This window comes from Rhinolophus sinicus, chromosome 5 (genome assembly GCF_057876585.1).
Source record: "Rhinolophus sinicus isolate RSI-liver-muscle chromosome 5, RSI-T2T, whole genome shotgun sequence".
Lineage (NCBI taxonomy): Eukaryota > Metazoa > Chordata > Mammalia > Chiroptera > Rhinolophidae > Rhinolophus > Rhinolophus sinicus.
In genome coordinates, this window is record NC_142505.1 from 52,115,526 (window position 1) to 52,130,042 (window position 14,517).

The following is a 14,517-nucleotide window of genomic DNA, read 5'->3' on the forward strand; positions in this document are numbered from 1 at the left end:
ACTTAAATATCTTTTTGAAGCAAAATGTTCAGCCAGACTCTTTTTTGGATATTTGGTAGGTTAACCATGTTAAACGAATACTTAAGCATTTTTTTTTTTTCTAGTTTTACCACCACCATCATCATACATGTCCTTTCCTTTTGATGTACTCATGGAATACAGATGCATTAAATGCTCCCTCCCCCAAAAAAATTCCTAAGCAAATAAATAGCAAAGATCTATAATTAGTGATTGAACTTGCCCTATAAATGAAACAATAATAAATTCCAAATACAAGTTTCCTTTTCTTTTCATACCAGTGATCCTTTCTTTTAATCAGTGTTATCAGGAGATGATTATAATAAAGAATTTATACTATTGGAAGATACAGATTCAGCTTCTGAATTTCAAACAGGGTTATTTATATAAAGAATAATATATAAGATCAAGAATTCTCTAAAACCAGTTAAATCTTCCTAATATCCAGTGCCTCACAGGCAAGGCAATGGATGCAACAGATTTATTTCACCAAATTTAGTAGAGTCCTGTTTTCCCACCAACATTTGCTTCATAGTTTAAAATTAATTTCTTCCTTAAAAATTTGATCTGTATTTCTAAGCACTGTTTCAGAACATGACAGTAGTACATGTTTATTATTGAAGCCACTATTGATCCATCTCCCTCCCCCCAGTACAACAAAAATGGGAGTCATTGCTCTCTTTTTAACCTTGTTACACTCCTCAACAGCACTAAGGTTAGCAAAAAAGTCATTGGTCAAGGTCAGTTCCTGTAGAAAACAATAAAGAAAGGACTAGATACCTCAGAAAATAGTAAGCCTCTTTATCTGCTTAGAAAAACAAAAACAAGTGTAGTGTTGATTATACATTTAAAAAAATCAAGAACTATTTGTAGGAACAAGATGTAGTGATTTATTCTCTAAGTGTCCTTCTTACCATACCATGTGTTCTCAATATCAATATCTATAAAGCACTTTTTTCTCTTCCAATGTCATATCTTTACATAGTCTTTTCATATATTTGTGTATTAGTGTGTTTTTTTCAATTACTCTTTATTGGGGTGGCAATTGTTAGTAAAGTTACATTGGTTTCAAATGTGTATTTTTAATGTTTAGAGATAATTAATAAAGAATACAACAAATGTTTGTTTATAACATACAAAAGTTTGTACAAGCAATTCCAAGATACAGAAAGGACATAATATAGGGCCCAAGCACGACTATACACACACACACACACACACACACACACACAACACTATATATAAAATATGAATGTACCAACTTCTGTGTGACAATACATTTAGGCAAATTGTTTGGTATAAAGTATGTGTAAGATGATGTAGACACTCACGTTCTTCATACTTGGAATACTTTTGGATCTTAGTCCATTTAGTTTGGTATTCTAACAAGAAAGAAATACCGATGTCTGATTACCAGTGGTGATTATTTTAAATTATTCTTAGTTTGGAAGTACTGATATTTTAAAGATTCAGACTTGGTCCCTCATTTTTGAGATGTGATTAATTGGAATCTGACAGATTGTTAAATGTTATTTTTTTACTTCACATTTTGTTTAAGTGTTGAAAAGTAAGCCAACAAACTCCCTATGAGTGAGAAGCATAAGGTTTAAAAATATTAGGTCCCAGAGGGTGGAATATATTAATAGATTGTTGGTCAAGTTGTCTGCCTAAACTCACATAAACTATTTAAGACATATTAATCCTGTTTCTTAAACTTTTCTAGTTTAGAGGTTCTCCATATTTTACTTGGTAAACCTCCCCAGCACACTGGTATTTAGAAGCTAGTCTTTCTTTACAAGGTCTTACCTGGCACTTAATTCCTAGTTATATTGGCCTGCCAACATCAGACCTGTCCCCTGAGAAACTGCCAAGCATACAATTGGAATGGGATTTATTCTGTGTAGTACCTTGCTTACAATACTGAGTCTGAGTCTTATGATTCATCCTGAGAGGCATAAAACTGTCATTTTGAAAACTTATCCTCCTCCAGCTATTTCAGTTTTAGATGGGAGCCAAATTCTTTAACACAGCTATGCTATACAGGTCTTTTGCTCTTTGTATCTGTGAGGTAGAAGGAATGGAACAAAGAATTTATATTTATGCCTATCAGGCTGTTTTGCTAGTGTGTAAATCGGGTTTTTTGGGTTTTTTTCCCATCAAGTTATAAAAGTAATCATAGAATTTTACGGCAGAAAACAGCCTCAGAAATTGAGTTCAATCTTCTTGTTTGACAGTGGGGGGCACTGAGACTCTCCTTGTGTTATTTGTGTCTGTATAACATGGTGCCTGGCACAGATCTAAGAGCTCAAGAAAAGCTGACTCAGAGAATGACGTTACACCAGTTATATGACTTGCTGAACATCCCACAACTAGGGGCCGAGCTGGGGTCTAGAACCCAACCTCCTGGTTTTTTGCCCCGTGCTTTTCCCTAGTTTGGTGTGTCTTCTCATTTGAGTAGGTTTATCTTGATTTGGCAGTGGCTTCTAAATTTTAGGTTTCTGTCCCCCATCCTATTTGTCAAGTACTTAAACTTACAAGAAAATAGTTGAAATACATGCTGAAATGTAATATATTCTTCTATCAATGCTGTAGAAGACCTACCCTGAATCTTTATGATACAGTTAGTACAATGTGATGTAACAAAATATACATTAGTCACCTCCTCCTTCTGTTTTTAAAATTTCAACCTCTGCATATATTTGACTATCTGAAAATAGGACAGAGCTTTAAACGTACATTTTTTGGTGTTTTAACACTTTTTATTTACTGAAAATATCTTATTCTTTTTACACTTTCCTTTCTTCCTCTGAAATCCACTGCACCCCTCCTAGTGAAATGTATAAGGAATTGGACTTCCTGCTGTGTCTAGTGTCTACATGAATAACTGTCAATATTTATTTTACAGTTCTCAGAAGCAGAGTTCAGAGCTTACCAGTGATCTCAGCATCCTTCAGATGACTAGGAAAGAGCTTGAGAATCAAATGGGATCCTTGAAAGAACAGCATCTTCGGGATTCAGCTGATTTAAAAACCCTTCTCAGTAAGGCTGAAAACCAAGCAAAGGATGTACAGAAAGAGGTAAAGCAAAAAGACATTATGAGCCCAATATTGGTTGGACTTAAAGCCAAAAGCAAATCAGATATTCATGCTAGTTAGAAATAAAGTCACATTACCTGTCACAAAGTTAATACTTGGAGCATCTCTTCTTGGTTATTTCTAGCAGTATATCATGGTCCATATATAGAGAATCCATCAGTAGAGTTTGGCCTCAAAAATATAAATATATAAAATTATGTTAAAAATTTTTCTCTACCAGTTAGTTAACCTGTATGAAAAGTCCTTTGTACCAGATCACGCAATTCATTGTTTCTCTTTCAAAGACAGTATTTTATTTAACTTAGACTATCTGGGAGAGCAAACTGAGGGCACACCATAAGGCTCTTTACGCCCCTCAGGTGAAACTGGCCTGAAAAGTTCCTTAAAATTAATCTCATAGCCGGCCAGCCAAACACTTGTTCTATGATCTTTTACTTTCTTCCCACCCACCCACTATCCTTTTTCCCCTTTCTTCACAAATATGCATGCTGCCTTTTCATGTCATTTTGCTTAAAACCTTAACTTAGTGGCTTTTTTAAAAAAATTATGTTAAAAATGGTGAGGGTTGACTTTAGAGCAGAGACCCCACCCAGCCTCTTCCTGAGCAAAGCCTTGAGGTTGACAGCAGGGCCCTAAGAGCTGTGTTCAGTCCTGCTGGCCTTGTACTTCTCCCTGAATTGACTCCCGACCAGCTCTGGGTATGGAGAAGGCTCATGATGCATCTTGACCTCCTGGTCAGGGCCCACCCCAGTTGTAGAGTCTTGCTATAAACAGAAAGAAGGATTCGTTATAAACAGAAAGAAGCTGAAGACTGTTCTTTGTCTTTAATAACAAATTTTCCCAATATTGTTTTTAGAAGATATGTTTAATCAATGCATTTTTTCTTTGCACTTTTTCCTTTCCTTGTAGTATCCTGAACTTGGAAATGATTATTGTTCTTCTGTCTTCATGTTTGTTCCTACAGAGAAAAAAAAACAACAAAAAAAACCTGTAACATTCTTTATTTATATGTGGCCATATTGATTTTGTAATATGTTCATTTTTATCCTCTTGCTAAGGATATGTGTTTTGGGAGAAATCTCATTTTATTTAGTTGGAACACAAATTTTGTGCCAAAGTAAATATCCTAGTATTTCACACTGTAAGCACTTTGTGTCCTTCCAGTCCATATGCCATCATGCTTTCAAAATCTGGGAAGAATGCTGTGGTTGGAGGATGATTCTGTTGTATGTTACTATGAATGCATTAACCGTTTTGTTGCATTATTTGTTTGCCTGTTTTTGGTCACTGAGCAATCAGTGCGAGATGCTTTTTAACTGTTTCACAAATGGCAGTGGTGTGTTGCCACAGCATCTAAATTGTTGATAGCCTTTGGATTGCATTAAATGCAGCACATTTAAAAATATGTCTGATCTTGTCAATATGTTCTTTTCTATTGTTCAGTGTTTTCCATTGTGAAATGATATGTAGTCTTCACACTCCTTTGTAATGTAAAATTGCTTCTCTTTCTGTTTGTCCTGATGTCAACTATTGGATGCTAGTCTGTAACTAAAATGTTCTTTAATGAGGTTCTTATATATCTGTGTAATCCACTGCAAATTAATTACTACATTTGTTAATGCACATATATTCCCTTTCAGTATTTCCCTTGTTCTCCTTTCTCTCATAGAATCATGCTTACTGTACACAGTATAATAATTATGTATCTTTAGGACTGTAAAAGGATAAAATATTACAAGCTAATAAGCAACCCCAGATATCATTATTTTTATGAAGAAAAAGCAAAGATGTTGGTAATATTGCGTAGTATTTCCCTTTTAATCAGAACTGAGCTTGTTTCTCACCTCCAAGTTAGAAGCAAGGTAGAGCAAAAATGATATCCAAATGAAGTGTGACACTAAGACTGCAAAAGGTGACCTTTGTTCCAACAATTAAATTTCTTATATATGGCAGCTTTTATTTGAACATTTAACAAAGGAAAAGTACACGAGAGCAGTCAATTTTAATCCTCAGTAGTAAGAGAAAAAGAATGGTATAGTATTATCTTTATATGACTTATGAAAACATCTGTATATTTTAATTTAGTAGCAATGTCTATAATTTAAGAATTCATAATACATTGAACACATAAGTCCCCTGCAAAGACTGACTCAGGAGAGTTGTTTGGCTTCACCAGCTTGCATGAGGCCAGAGGTCTTCCCACCTCACTCACATGCTGAAGGTAAACAGCCGGAGCTTCCTGACTGAGCTGCTTCCTGTCATTCTGCTTCACAGCTCCTGGAAGGGAGAAGTGATTAAGTGCTTTGATGTAAAGGGCAGGCTGGATGTGAGAAGGTGGAAAGGAAAAGTAAGGGAAAATTTAGGTCAGCAAGGAACTTTTTACTTACTCTTTATTAGTCACTGTTAAGAATCAGATCATTGAGAATTGATTATGTTCTTCTTAGGGGCAGAGACTAGTAGTCTGGATACACCGAATTTGCCGTGGTAGCCCGCCCGTGACCTTCTGCTTCTGGAAGGAAGTCACAGACCCCACCAAAAAGCTCTCATAAAGTCCATGAGTCTTACCCCTTAGTTCATTCTCTGGCATACTACCTGGACTTGTCCTGGAAACGTTTATAGGTAACAGGGAGCGCCTTTCACAGAAGGGAGGTAATCTCTCGGCGCCCATCCATACCTTTTTCTGCTTGCTGGTGAGCTCTCTGCTGACCCTTATCCCACTGCCCCCACCTCTTCTGACTAATGTTTTTATACATTTGCATCCTTCTTAGTAATACCTTTGGAGTGCATCTAAGTTCCTAATTAAGCCTGCCTAGGTGTTTGCATCATTCAGAAGCACCGTATAAAGGTATCCTTTATTGAGGAATTTGTAGGATCCAGGCCGAAAAGAACTGGAGACAGACCTTCCAGTCTCATGGGCTGTATTTAGGAAAGAGGAGAAACCTTTCTGGTGTGCCAGACCCATGTTATATTTATTTTATACTCAGCCCTTGTCTTTCTTCCTTCTGAAACCTTCAGAGATGGCAGAGTGGGGCAGCGGAGGCCGAGACAAAGGCACGGCCAGCTACCGAACAGTGTTTGCTCTTTGACTGGGAGCCGAGCTTGCACGTGAGACGCGATGTCTAGAAGGAGAGCCAGTCTAGAAGCCCTGCCTCCAGTAGCGTTTAGGAGGGGCAGGCCGTGCTCTTTCGCACTGAACTCACCTGTGTTCAAGGGATAGCTCCTACCTCTGAAAGTGAAATTATATACAGTGAACTGTTTTCCAGAGCAGGAAGTAGCTGTTTCACTAGAGAAAAAGGTCTGTCAGAAACAGACTTTTAAAACTCCTTTTAATTGATGCTCATAAGTTTAAGCAGAGAGAGAAAAAAGTGACCCCAATCCTAGTGGTTGTTACCTCAGACACATTTCTTTGCTTCATTTGCCTAGAAATTCACTTATCCAGAACACTTTAATACCCTGTGGTGCTGGATAAAGGCAGACCTACTGGGAATTAATACCTCTTACTTTAAGACGAAAATAGCTTGGCTGACATTGCTTACCAGGATATAAACTCATGCTTCCTGACCTTGCCATTTAATTAAGCTATGGAGTTTTTCTTCACTGCTTTCTTTTGCTCAGTTTGAAATTTTACTTTTCTCCTCTAACTCACTTAATGGAAAAAGTGATCCTTTATATTAGAAACAGATGACACAATGGTGACTTCTCTTAATTTTTTTTTAACTCCAGGGCCAGAAAATTCTTACATAGAATCAAGTTAACATTGAAGATTTATTATTAGTGCAAATGATTCTTATCCTCCTTAAAACAAAAAGGCTTGGCTTTGGTGTTACAGGTGACTAAAATAGGGGCTGGTATATAAGCCTAACTAGAACCATAACTTCATACTCATTTTAAGTTGAGTCTGCACACTCTTTTTTCTTTGCCTTTAGTATGAAAAGACACAGACTGTACTCTCAGAACTGAAGTTGAAGTTTGAAATGACTGAGCAGGAAAAACAATCAATCACAGATGAGCTCAAACAATGTAAAGACAACCTGCAGCTGCTCCAAGAGAAAGGAAATAATGTAAGTCTTTGCAAACGTGACTTAGCTTTGATTGAGAGGCAGGTGACACCCCTAAAAGTGATTTTCAGAGGATTTTATTACTGATTTGAGAAACTAAGGCCTGTAATACACATGAACTAAACTTTTCATTATGAAATGCCGTGATGGAGTCATTGTGCTGTCAAACTTTTTAGTAAGAATTTGCCCCTTTAGCCTGAACCCCTTGAAGAGCCTAAGGACTATCTGAAGGAAGAGCCTTGTTTGCAAGAAAATGATTACCTAAGAACTGTCAGCTTTTCTCAGATGAATCTGAAGGTCTGTCACTAAACCATCATCTGGCTTTTGTTTTTCCCTTGCTGGGAAATGAAGCACTGTGCCATCAGAGACCCACCTAAGAAAGAATAGTTCATGTTGACTCCTTAGCATTTGGCTGTATCCAAAAATGGTTTTCAGTTTATGGTTCTTACTAAGGCACATTCCTAAAAAACTGCCTTTTTGGACTCACATAAATGTTAGGAAATTTTTGGTAAGTTTCTGTAGGGGTGTGTAGGTGTGTGTGTGTGTGTGTGTGTGAAGTTGGAACATCTTGGTATAAATTAAGTTAAATAATAATTCATTGCTCATTTGCTAGAAGGCAGATGGTCTTTAAAAAGCTGTTCTACTAAATAAGTGTTGTGTTACATGTTTTGGTGATCATTGCCTTTGTGGGCCCTAACTGATGGATGATGTTCACTGTGGTTGGTTGTGCTCTGACTTATTTCAAACCCTTGTCATGGCTTGGACACTGCAGTGGACATGAGTACACATTTCCTACAGAGGAAGGCACTCTCCTTAACTCGCAGCACCAATACAAAAGAGTGATGTTGCATGGCCATCACAGAACGCTCATGAGTTGTGTCCAACTGTCCTTTGCTAAAGAAAGTCTTAGTTTTTTAGAAAATAAAGGCTTGTTGCTTAGTTGGAATCCCTTTAGAAGTTGATGAATTGGGTCTGGAGGCTTTATGCTAAGCAAAAATCGATTGAATTTATTTTGAAAATGTGGATTACAGAACTCTTCTGAAATCAGATCTTATGGTTTGGGTACTTCTCTCTTTTATGTTAATTCATATCCCTCTGAGAATGGAATTTCAGTCCATCTTCTACTAAATTAACCTATGAAGACATCTAGCATAATCAGAATGGATCCCCCTGTACTATTTAGAACCTGTCAATAGTAACCTTGCTATTATTTATAATTGCACAAATAATTTACCTTAAGGGTGAATTTCCTTTTTTCATGATATTGGACTTGTGGTACTAAAATATTACTCTGTATTAACACTCATTGTGGTAATTCCCTTCTAATTTTAAAAATTGATTGTATTCTGGTAATATAACTGAAAGCCCTGAAACTTAGCTGCCTGTATTCATATACCAAATGTTTATCATACATTGTGTCAGATCTCTTGTTTGGTTTAGGAAGCACACATCATAGGGCATTTATTTTTAAGCTTGAAAGCAATACCACCTCAGGCAAAAGAGCTTTGGTTTTTACAAAAAGGTTTTGATGGAGCGATAAAATAAACTTTAACCATTTCCAATGTACTCATTGTCAAATAATGGATTCCAAGTATGAAACAAAAATAATGTACTGTCAAGCAGAGCATCACTTACTGCGGTGTTGCCATTGCTCAGTTTTAGCCTGCTACATTTCATTAGGATGTTAGGGATACCCACATTGCCCGTTGCCTCCAGCTGTTCCTTTTAACCAGGTAGCCTGCCACTTTACATGCCACAGTCCATTCTGGATTGTATTAGATGTCTTTAAAAATGTTTGAATCAGTGCAAAACCTGAGTGCTATTATTTCTATCACCTTAGTCTTCCTACCCTTCCCCCTACCCTCCTGGGGTCTAAATCATCTTATCTGATTTTTTTATAGCATAAAATGATTTTAATATCCCTTCCCTTCTTTAGCCTTCCATAGTACAACCCGTCCCAGCCGTATTCATCGGCCTATTCCTGGCTTTCCTGTTTTGGTGTTTCGGTCCATTGTGGTAGAGAAAGGTACAAGCACTACTGTTGAGTCCTTGTCTGTTTGTCCCCGTCACCTGTTTGTGCCATATTTGTAATATAGTGCATGGCAAAACCACACAGGTATTTTGTTACCTGAAGCAAACCCTTCATTTAGTATGCCGTGTATTGTGTCACCGGAATGAACTGAACAGTGAACTAATCACATAACATTTTGTCTTGTTTCCTTTGTAATAATGCTAACCTTAAATTAATTCCACCCTAACCAGTTGTTGATATTCTGCCTTTAACTGAGTCTTTGCCTCTAGCAAACTGGAGTAAACTGTAAATTTCCGCAATGTTAGTACCCCCATCCCAATTACATTTTTAATCAAATTTGAATGAGAAATGAAGAGTTTGCCTCTTTGAAGTTTTCAGCCAGCTTTCTCGCCCCTTGCAGCCCTTTCCCTCTTCTTTTCCATAGTGTAGAGTTTCTTTGTTTCAGCCCTTTGCCTATGTTTACACTATGGCTGTGAAGATGATCAAGGATGAGGTTAGCATAATGGACCATTGGCTCACAATCTCAACCCCAATGTGCATTTACTTATGAGAGTAAACCTGTCCCATATCTTTCCAGAGCCCTGATCTGCAACATTAGAATATTTCATTAAAAGCCAACTTTCTCAATAAGATTCTAAGAACATTGGTGAAAATAAAGCTATCAACCAAAGCAAGTTGATATACGAAGCCCACTGAAAATTAACGGAGAATAACCCGCCCATGCTTGCCTCCAACAGACATGCACATTGGTAGATCATGTGAGATGATCACGTGACATTATTACACTGGACATGGTCTTAACCAAAGTATCAAATAGGCAGAGTCCCTAAATAGCATTTCCCCATCTTGAACCCCATCTGATTTTGTCTTATGTGGTTTCAAATTAGAGGAACAAAGCTTAGACCTTTTTTTTTCCTGTCGCCTTACCCACCAGCCCTTTGTATAAAACTACTTTTACCATGTGAGTCTGGTTTTTATCAAGAAATAAACATTTTCGGCAGAAACATATTCCAGGCATCTGTGTACATCAGTTCGCTGTAATATATAAGTACCGGAATAAATATAGCAGGCTGAGCCCAGAGCATTTCTTAGAAGTCACGATTAGGTTTCAACTGTAACAAAATTGAAAACTGCCCAAGACTCCTGAGATGTATCAGGCTTCCACACAATGATCCTCTAAGAGTTCCCACTGTTATGGCTCCTCAACCTGCACTCCCTGACCTTTCTTTCTTTCTTTTTTTAATTTATTCTTATGCAAAGATAAGGTTTTTCTAATATTCTAAGTATTCAGGACTCTGGAACCCAAGGGGTTAATAGGTATGAAAAGAGAGGGGAGAATGTGATATTGACTCTTGGTTTCTTTCCACACAGAAACCCTGGCCCTGGATGCCCATGTTGGCTGCCCTGGTTGCAGTGACAGCCATCGTGCTGTATGTGCCAGGTCTGGCCAGAGCTTCTCCGTGAGAGCGTTTCTTGAGTCCGTACACCGTCCTCCCTCTAGAAGCTGGCATCACACTCATGCTGGGGACAAACAGAACCATTTTCTTCTTTTTTACCTCTTAAAACAGCAGAAGTGCAAGAATACAGCTATAGGGTCATTGCTTTAAATTATATAAAATGTATCTGTCTATAAAGAGGATATAAAATTGTGACTTTATTCTTCTGTGAGCAATAATTTGCTTGCAATTTTTCATGTAATTTTTTAATTAGTATGTTGAGACTCTGAATATTATGGTGGCCTAAAGTAGGCTTCTTGGTACACCAAATTATTTATAACATTAAATTTATGGGTATTTTACTCTGAATTCTAATGGCCAGATAATTCATTTTCCTGATTCGATAACGACCCAAACCAAACAGCCAATACGTACATGGGAAGAGAGGCCCTGTGTGCTCAGTGCCTATCAGTTTGGAATATATACACATATATATATATTTTTTACATATTTACGCCATTTTTACTTGTTATAAAACCACTGAGCTATTGGGAACAAGACTTAGAGACAACACTTTGCGTGGATTTTTTTTTTTTTTTTTTTTTTTTTTTAAGGAGAAATAATCCACTTGGAAAATATTGTGTTCTAGTGATAATTTGGGGCATATGTGCACGCTTGTTCAGCCTTAATGTGACTTGATGTGGAGGACATCAACTTTGAAAAACTTTCCATGAGAGTGTGTATTTTCTTGAGCAAACTGAAGTATTTCTGGCAGCAAAAACAGTAATTATATAATTTCAGTGCAGTAAACCAAACTGTTGAGTCAATTGGAATGTAATTTATTAAACCTCAATCTATTTAAAGAGATATTTTCTTTAAAAGCCAAGTTACTTTCATATACAGCATTTTAGGAAGCATGATTTTTTTTTCTATCACCTCTTCCTCCAAGCATGTGTAATTGAAGAAAGAATTAATATCTCTTTAGATAAGCTTTTACTGACTTAATTTGGTTATAATATTTCAAAGCTAATTCATATTTGAGGTAAACTGTTGTTACCTACCAACAGATTTCCTGATTGGATATGCAAATGGTTATTTTCTTTTTATTGTTGTTAATTGGGACATTCTGTTAATGAGAAGCACTATTCCCAACATTAATAGTGTTCCATGCACAGTGAAGCACCTAAACACTGCTTGATGTTATAAATTTAAACCACAGAAGTGAAAGTTTAGCTATGGTTTTATGTGGCACCAGTTATGTCCATAAAGTTTATTTAGATCATAGAATATCCTAAAGTATCACATAGTTAAATTTTTCAGTCAGTGAAGCCTGGAGGGAATGTCAGTGAATTGGCTTGAATATTCTGTGGCAATCCACTGTCCTAGCCAAATATTGAAATAGAACTTCAGGATCTAATTTGCCTTGTGATGTATGGCAGTCATTGTTTGTACTTTAAAGGTTATATTTTAAGCTATTTGGGATTTGCTGTTGGGAGGATCACTAGATTTATGGAGGAATTAGTCACAAATGACTTGTAGAAAATACTGTCATATAGTTCATTTCATCATTTTCTGTTGCAGGAAGCCACTCCACCACAGAATGCTAATATGCCAGTGGTACCCAGTACCTCTTGTATATAGGTTATTGCAAATATTGTTCTGAAATGCTTAACTTCAGAATTACATTTTTTAAAGTAAATAATTGTTTTAAATCTATTTTGTAAAGATATAAAGTACAATAGAATTTCTGGAGTACAGATTAAACTATTTGCACTAACACACGTGATGTGCATGATTTAATAAAATAACTTTACTCTCCCTATGCATTTTTGAGTTGGATATCATTGAAATTCTTAGTGCTGATCTACTATTGCATTGTTAATAAGTCTTTTCTTGAAATGACTCTTTATGCAACATAATATATGTTTGGTGTTCTTCAGGGTTTAAAAGAAAACACTGAGCTGTTTCCTCCAGGTTTTATTAGCCTCTTATTTAACTTACTGCTCTAATTTTTTTTCCCTTTTACTATGGTTATTGTTAAAACATGACTCACTTGCCAGACAAGTCTCTTTAAATGTAAAGTCTAGTATCAATATTTACTTTATTCAAATTGAATAAATGAGTTTTTGTAGTTACTGCCAGTTTTTCTTAAGAATATAAATGAGCCTATTCATAAGCAATACCTCCAGTTTTGTTCAGTTCACTTCCAGGTTAAATAAAGAGTAGGATTATTCGCTGCTAGTGATAGAGTCATTAAGAAATTTTAACCATAGCATTTAAGAATTGAACAACCCTATAATGATACATTTAAGAATTACTCAAAGGCGCTACATGACTGGGTCAGAAAATGAAAAGAACGTGGCATTTGAAGCTAAACAGAACCGAACTGGCTCCTGGCTCTGCCTTTTTTCAGCTGTGTTGCCTTAGGCAAATCATTCATCTTCTCTGAGTCTCCATTTCCTCATTTATAAAATGGAGAGAATAATATCTATATTGTTAGTGGTGGTATGAAAATTAAAAAGAATGGATGTGAATTGTTACGCAAGTGGCAAATAAGTAGTAATGAGAATGTCATACTAGGAAAAAAAAGCACTGCAAATATTTAAGTTAGGCAAACCATTACAGCTACTTAAAATGAATTGATTCAAATGTTAAAACTTTCTACGTGTGTGAATGAGCTATAACTGCAAAGTAATGAATCCTAAGAAAGCATCTTCACCTAGCTCTGCTGTGTCTTTGGGAAGTAATATGCCTAGTTTGATAATGAGCCAATTGCCTGCAACAAATTGGGATGCCTCTTGTAGCTGCCAAGTCAGAGCTACTTTGAGCTGCATGTGAAACCAGTCACGTTGCTGAATAGTCAGAGGCTTTCAACCAAAAATAGTATTGCCTAGCTTGATCTCTCACTTCAATCACCAAACTTAACCCCAGTGACTTTTGACTGATTCCAGTGATTATATCTACTCTCAAAAGGCTGGAAGTCTGCTACCAAAGAGAAAAAAACTACATACAAATCAACTGTGTTAAAAATGTGCAAGCCTTGCTCCAAAAAATTCACTTCTGGAAATTTATTCTGAGAACCTAATTGTATGCACAAAATTTTAACTATTAGTAGGCCATTGTCATGCGGGAGACCCTGCTCGCTGTGCCATTTGTCGTGCAGGGCGTCCTGCGGGGTCTCTGCTCCCACTCCCCATACAAGAACGCAGGATATGGTGAGGCCAAAAAGGAACACCCACGGAGCCATAGGTAGGGGAGTCATACCACTATATTCTCTCTGGCGGCACTATACTCTCACTGGAGGCTGGATCCACACTGTCCGCAAACCGCCATCCACACTTGCTAGCCCCCATTCTTTCTCTCTTTCCTCTCTCTCCCTCCTCTCTAGCGTAGCCACAGCAGTTATATTGTGGCCAATGGCTCACTGGTTACAGCTGACGGCCAACTAGCCACAGCTGATGGCCATGCAATCACAGTTGGCCATTTACTACCTGAGCCAGCACCTGTCTATGTGAGGCCGAGAGCCTGGAAACTACTCTCTGGGGCTCCGCCCCCACAGCCATTTAGTGTAGTTTTTTTTTTTTCTTTTTTTTTTTGGTAATGCTATAACAACTTTAATATCCAGTAGTGGGTCATTGATTAAATAAATTAATATTAAATTAAATGAATTAGTATTGCCATTCCTTGCTTGCAACGTATGTGGGAAGATATTCATACTGTATTAAGTAAAAGAAAGAAATTGCCAGTATAGAATAACCCTGGCTTTATAAAGAAATAATGTAGACATACAGGATAGGTGTATAGCAGGAGGACTCAAAAGATTTATACCCAGGCTACGTGAGTGCTTCTGTCTGTATGATTGTAGGTCAGTTCTTTTC

General features: G+C 37.0%; 1 protein-coding gene across 36 annotated transcripts in view; it reads left to right on the plus strand.

Moving 5' to 3' along the window:
- Nucleotides 1-12,461, plus strand: part of SLMAP (sarcolemma associated protein) — a 120,202-nt gene extending 107,741 nt beyond the window's left edge. For 18 of the 36 annotated variants that reach the window (XM_019724167.3, XM_019724179.3, XM_074313152.2 and 15 more), the window contains 4 exons: nt 2,924-3,095; nt 7,040-7,174; nt 9,108-9,197; nt 10,575-12,461. In XM_019724167.3, coding sequence (XP_019579726.1) covers nt 2,924-3,095; nt 7,040-7,174; nt 9,108-9,191 — 391 coding nt within the window. In that variant the 3' untranslated portion in view covers nt 9,192-9,197; nt 10,575-12,461. The remainder of the gene's footprint in view (nt 1-2,923; nt 3,096-7,039; nt 7,175-9,107; nt 9,198-10,574) is intronic. The other 18 variants (XM_074313170.2, XM_019724164.3, XM_019724178.3 and 15 more) reach the window with 1 other exon arrangement.
- The last annotated feature ends 2,056 nt before the right edge of the window (nt 12,462-14,517 follow it).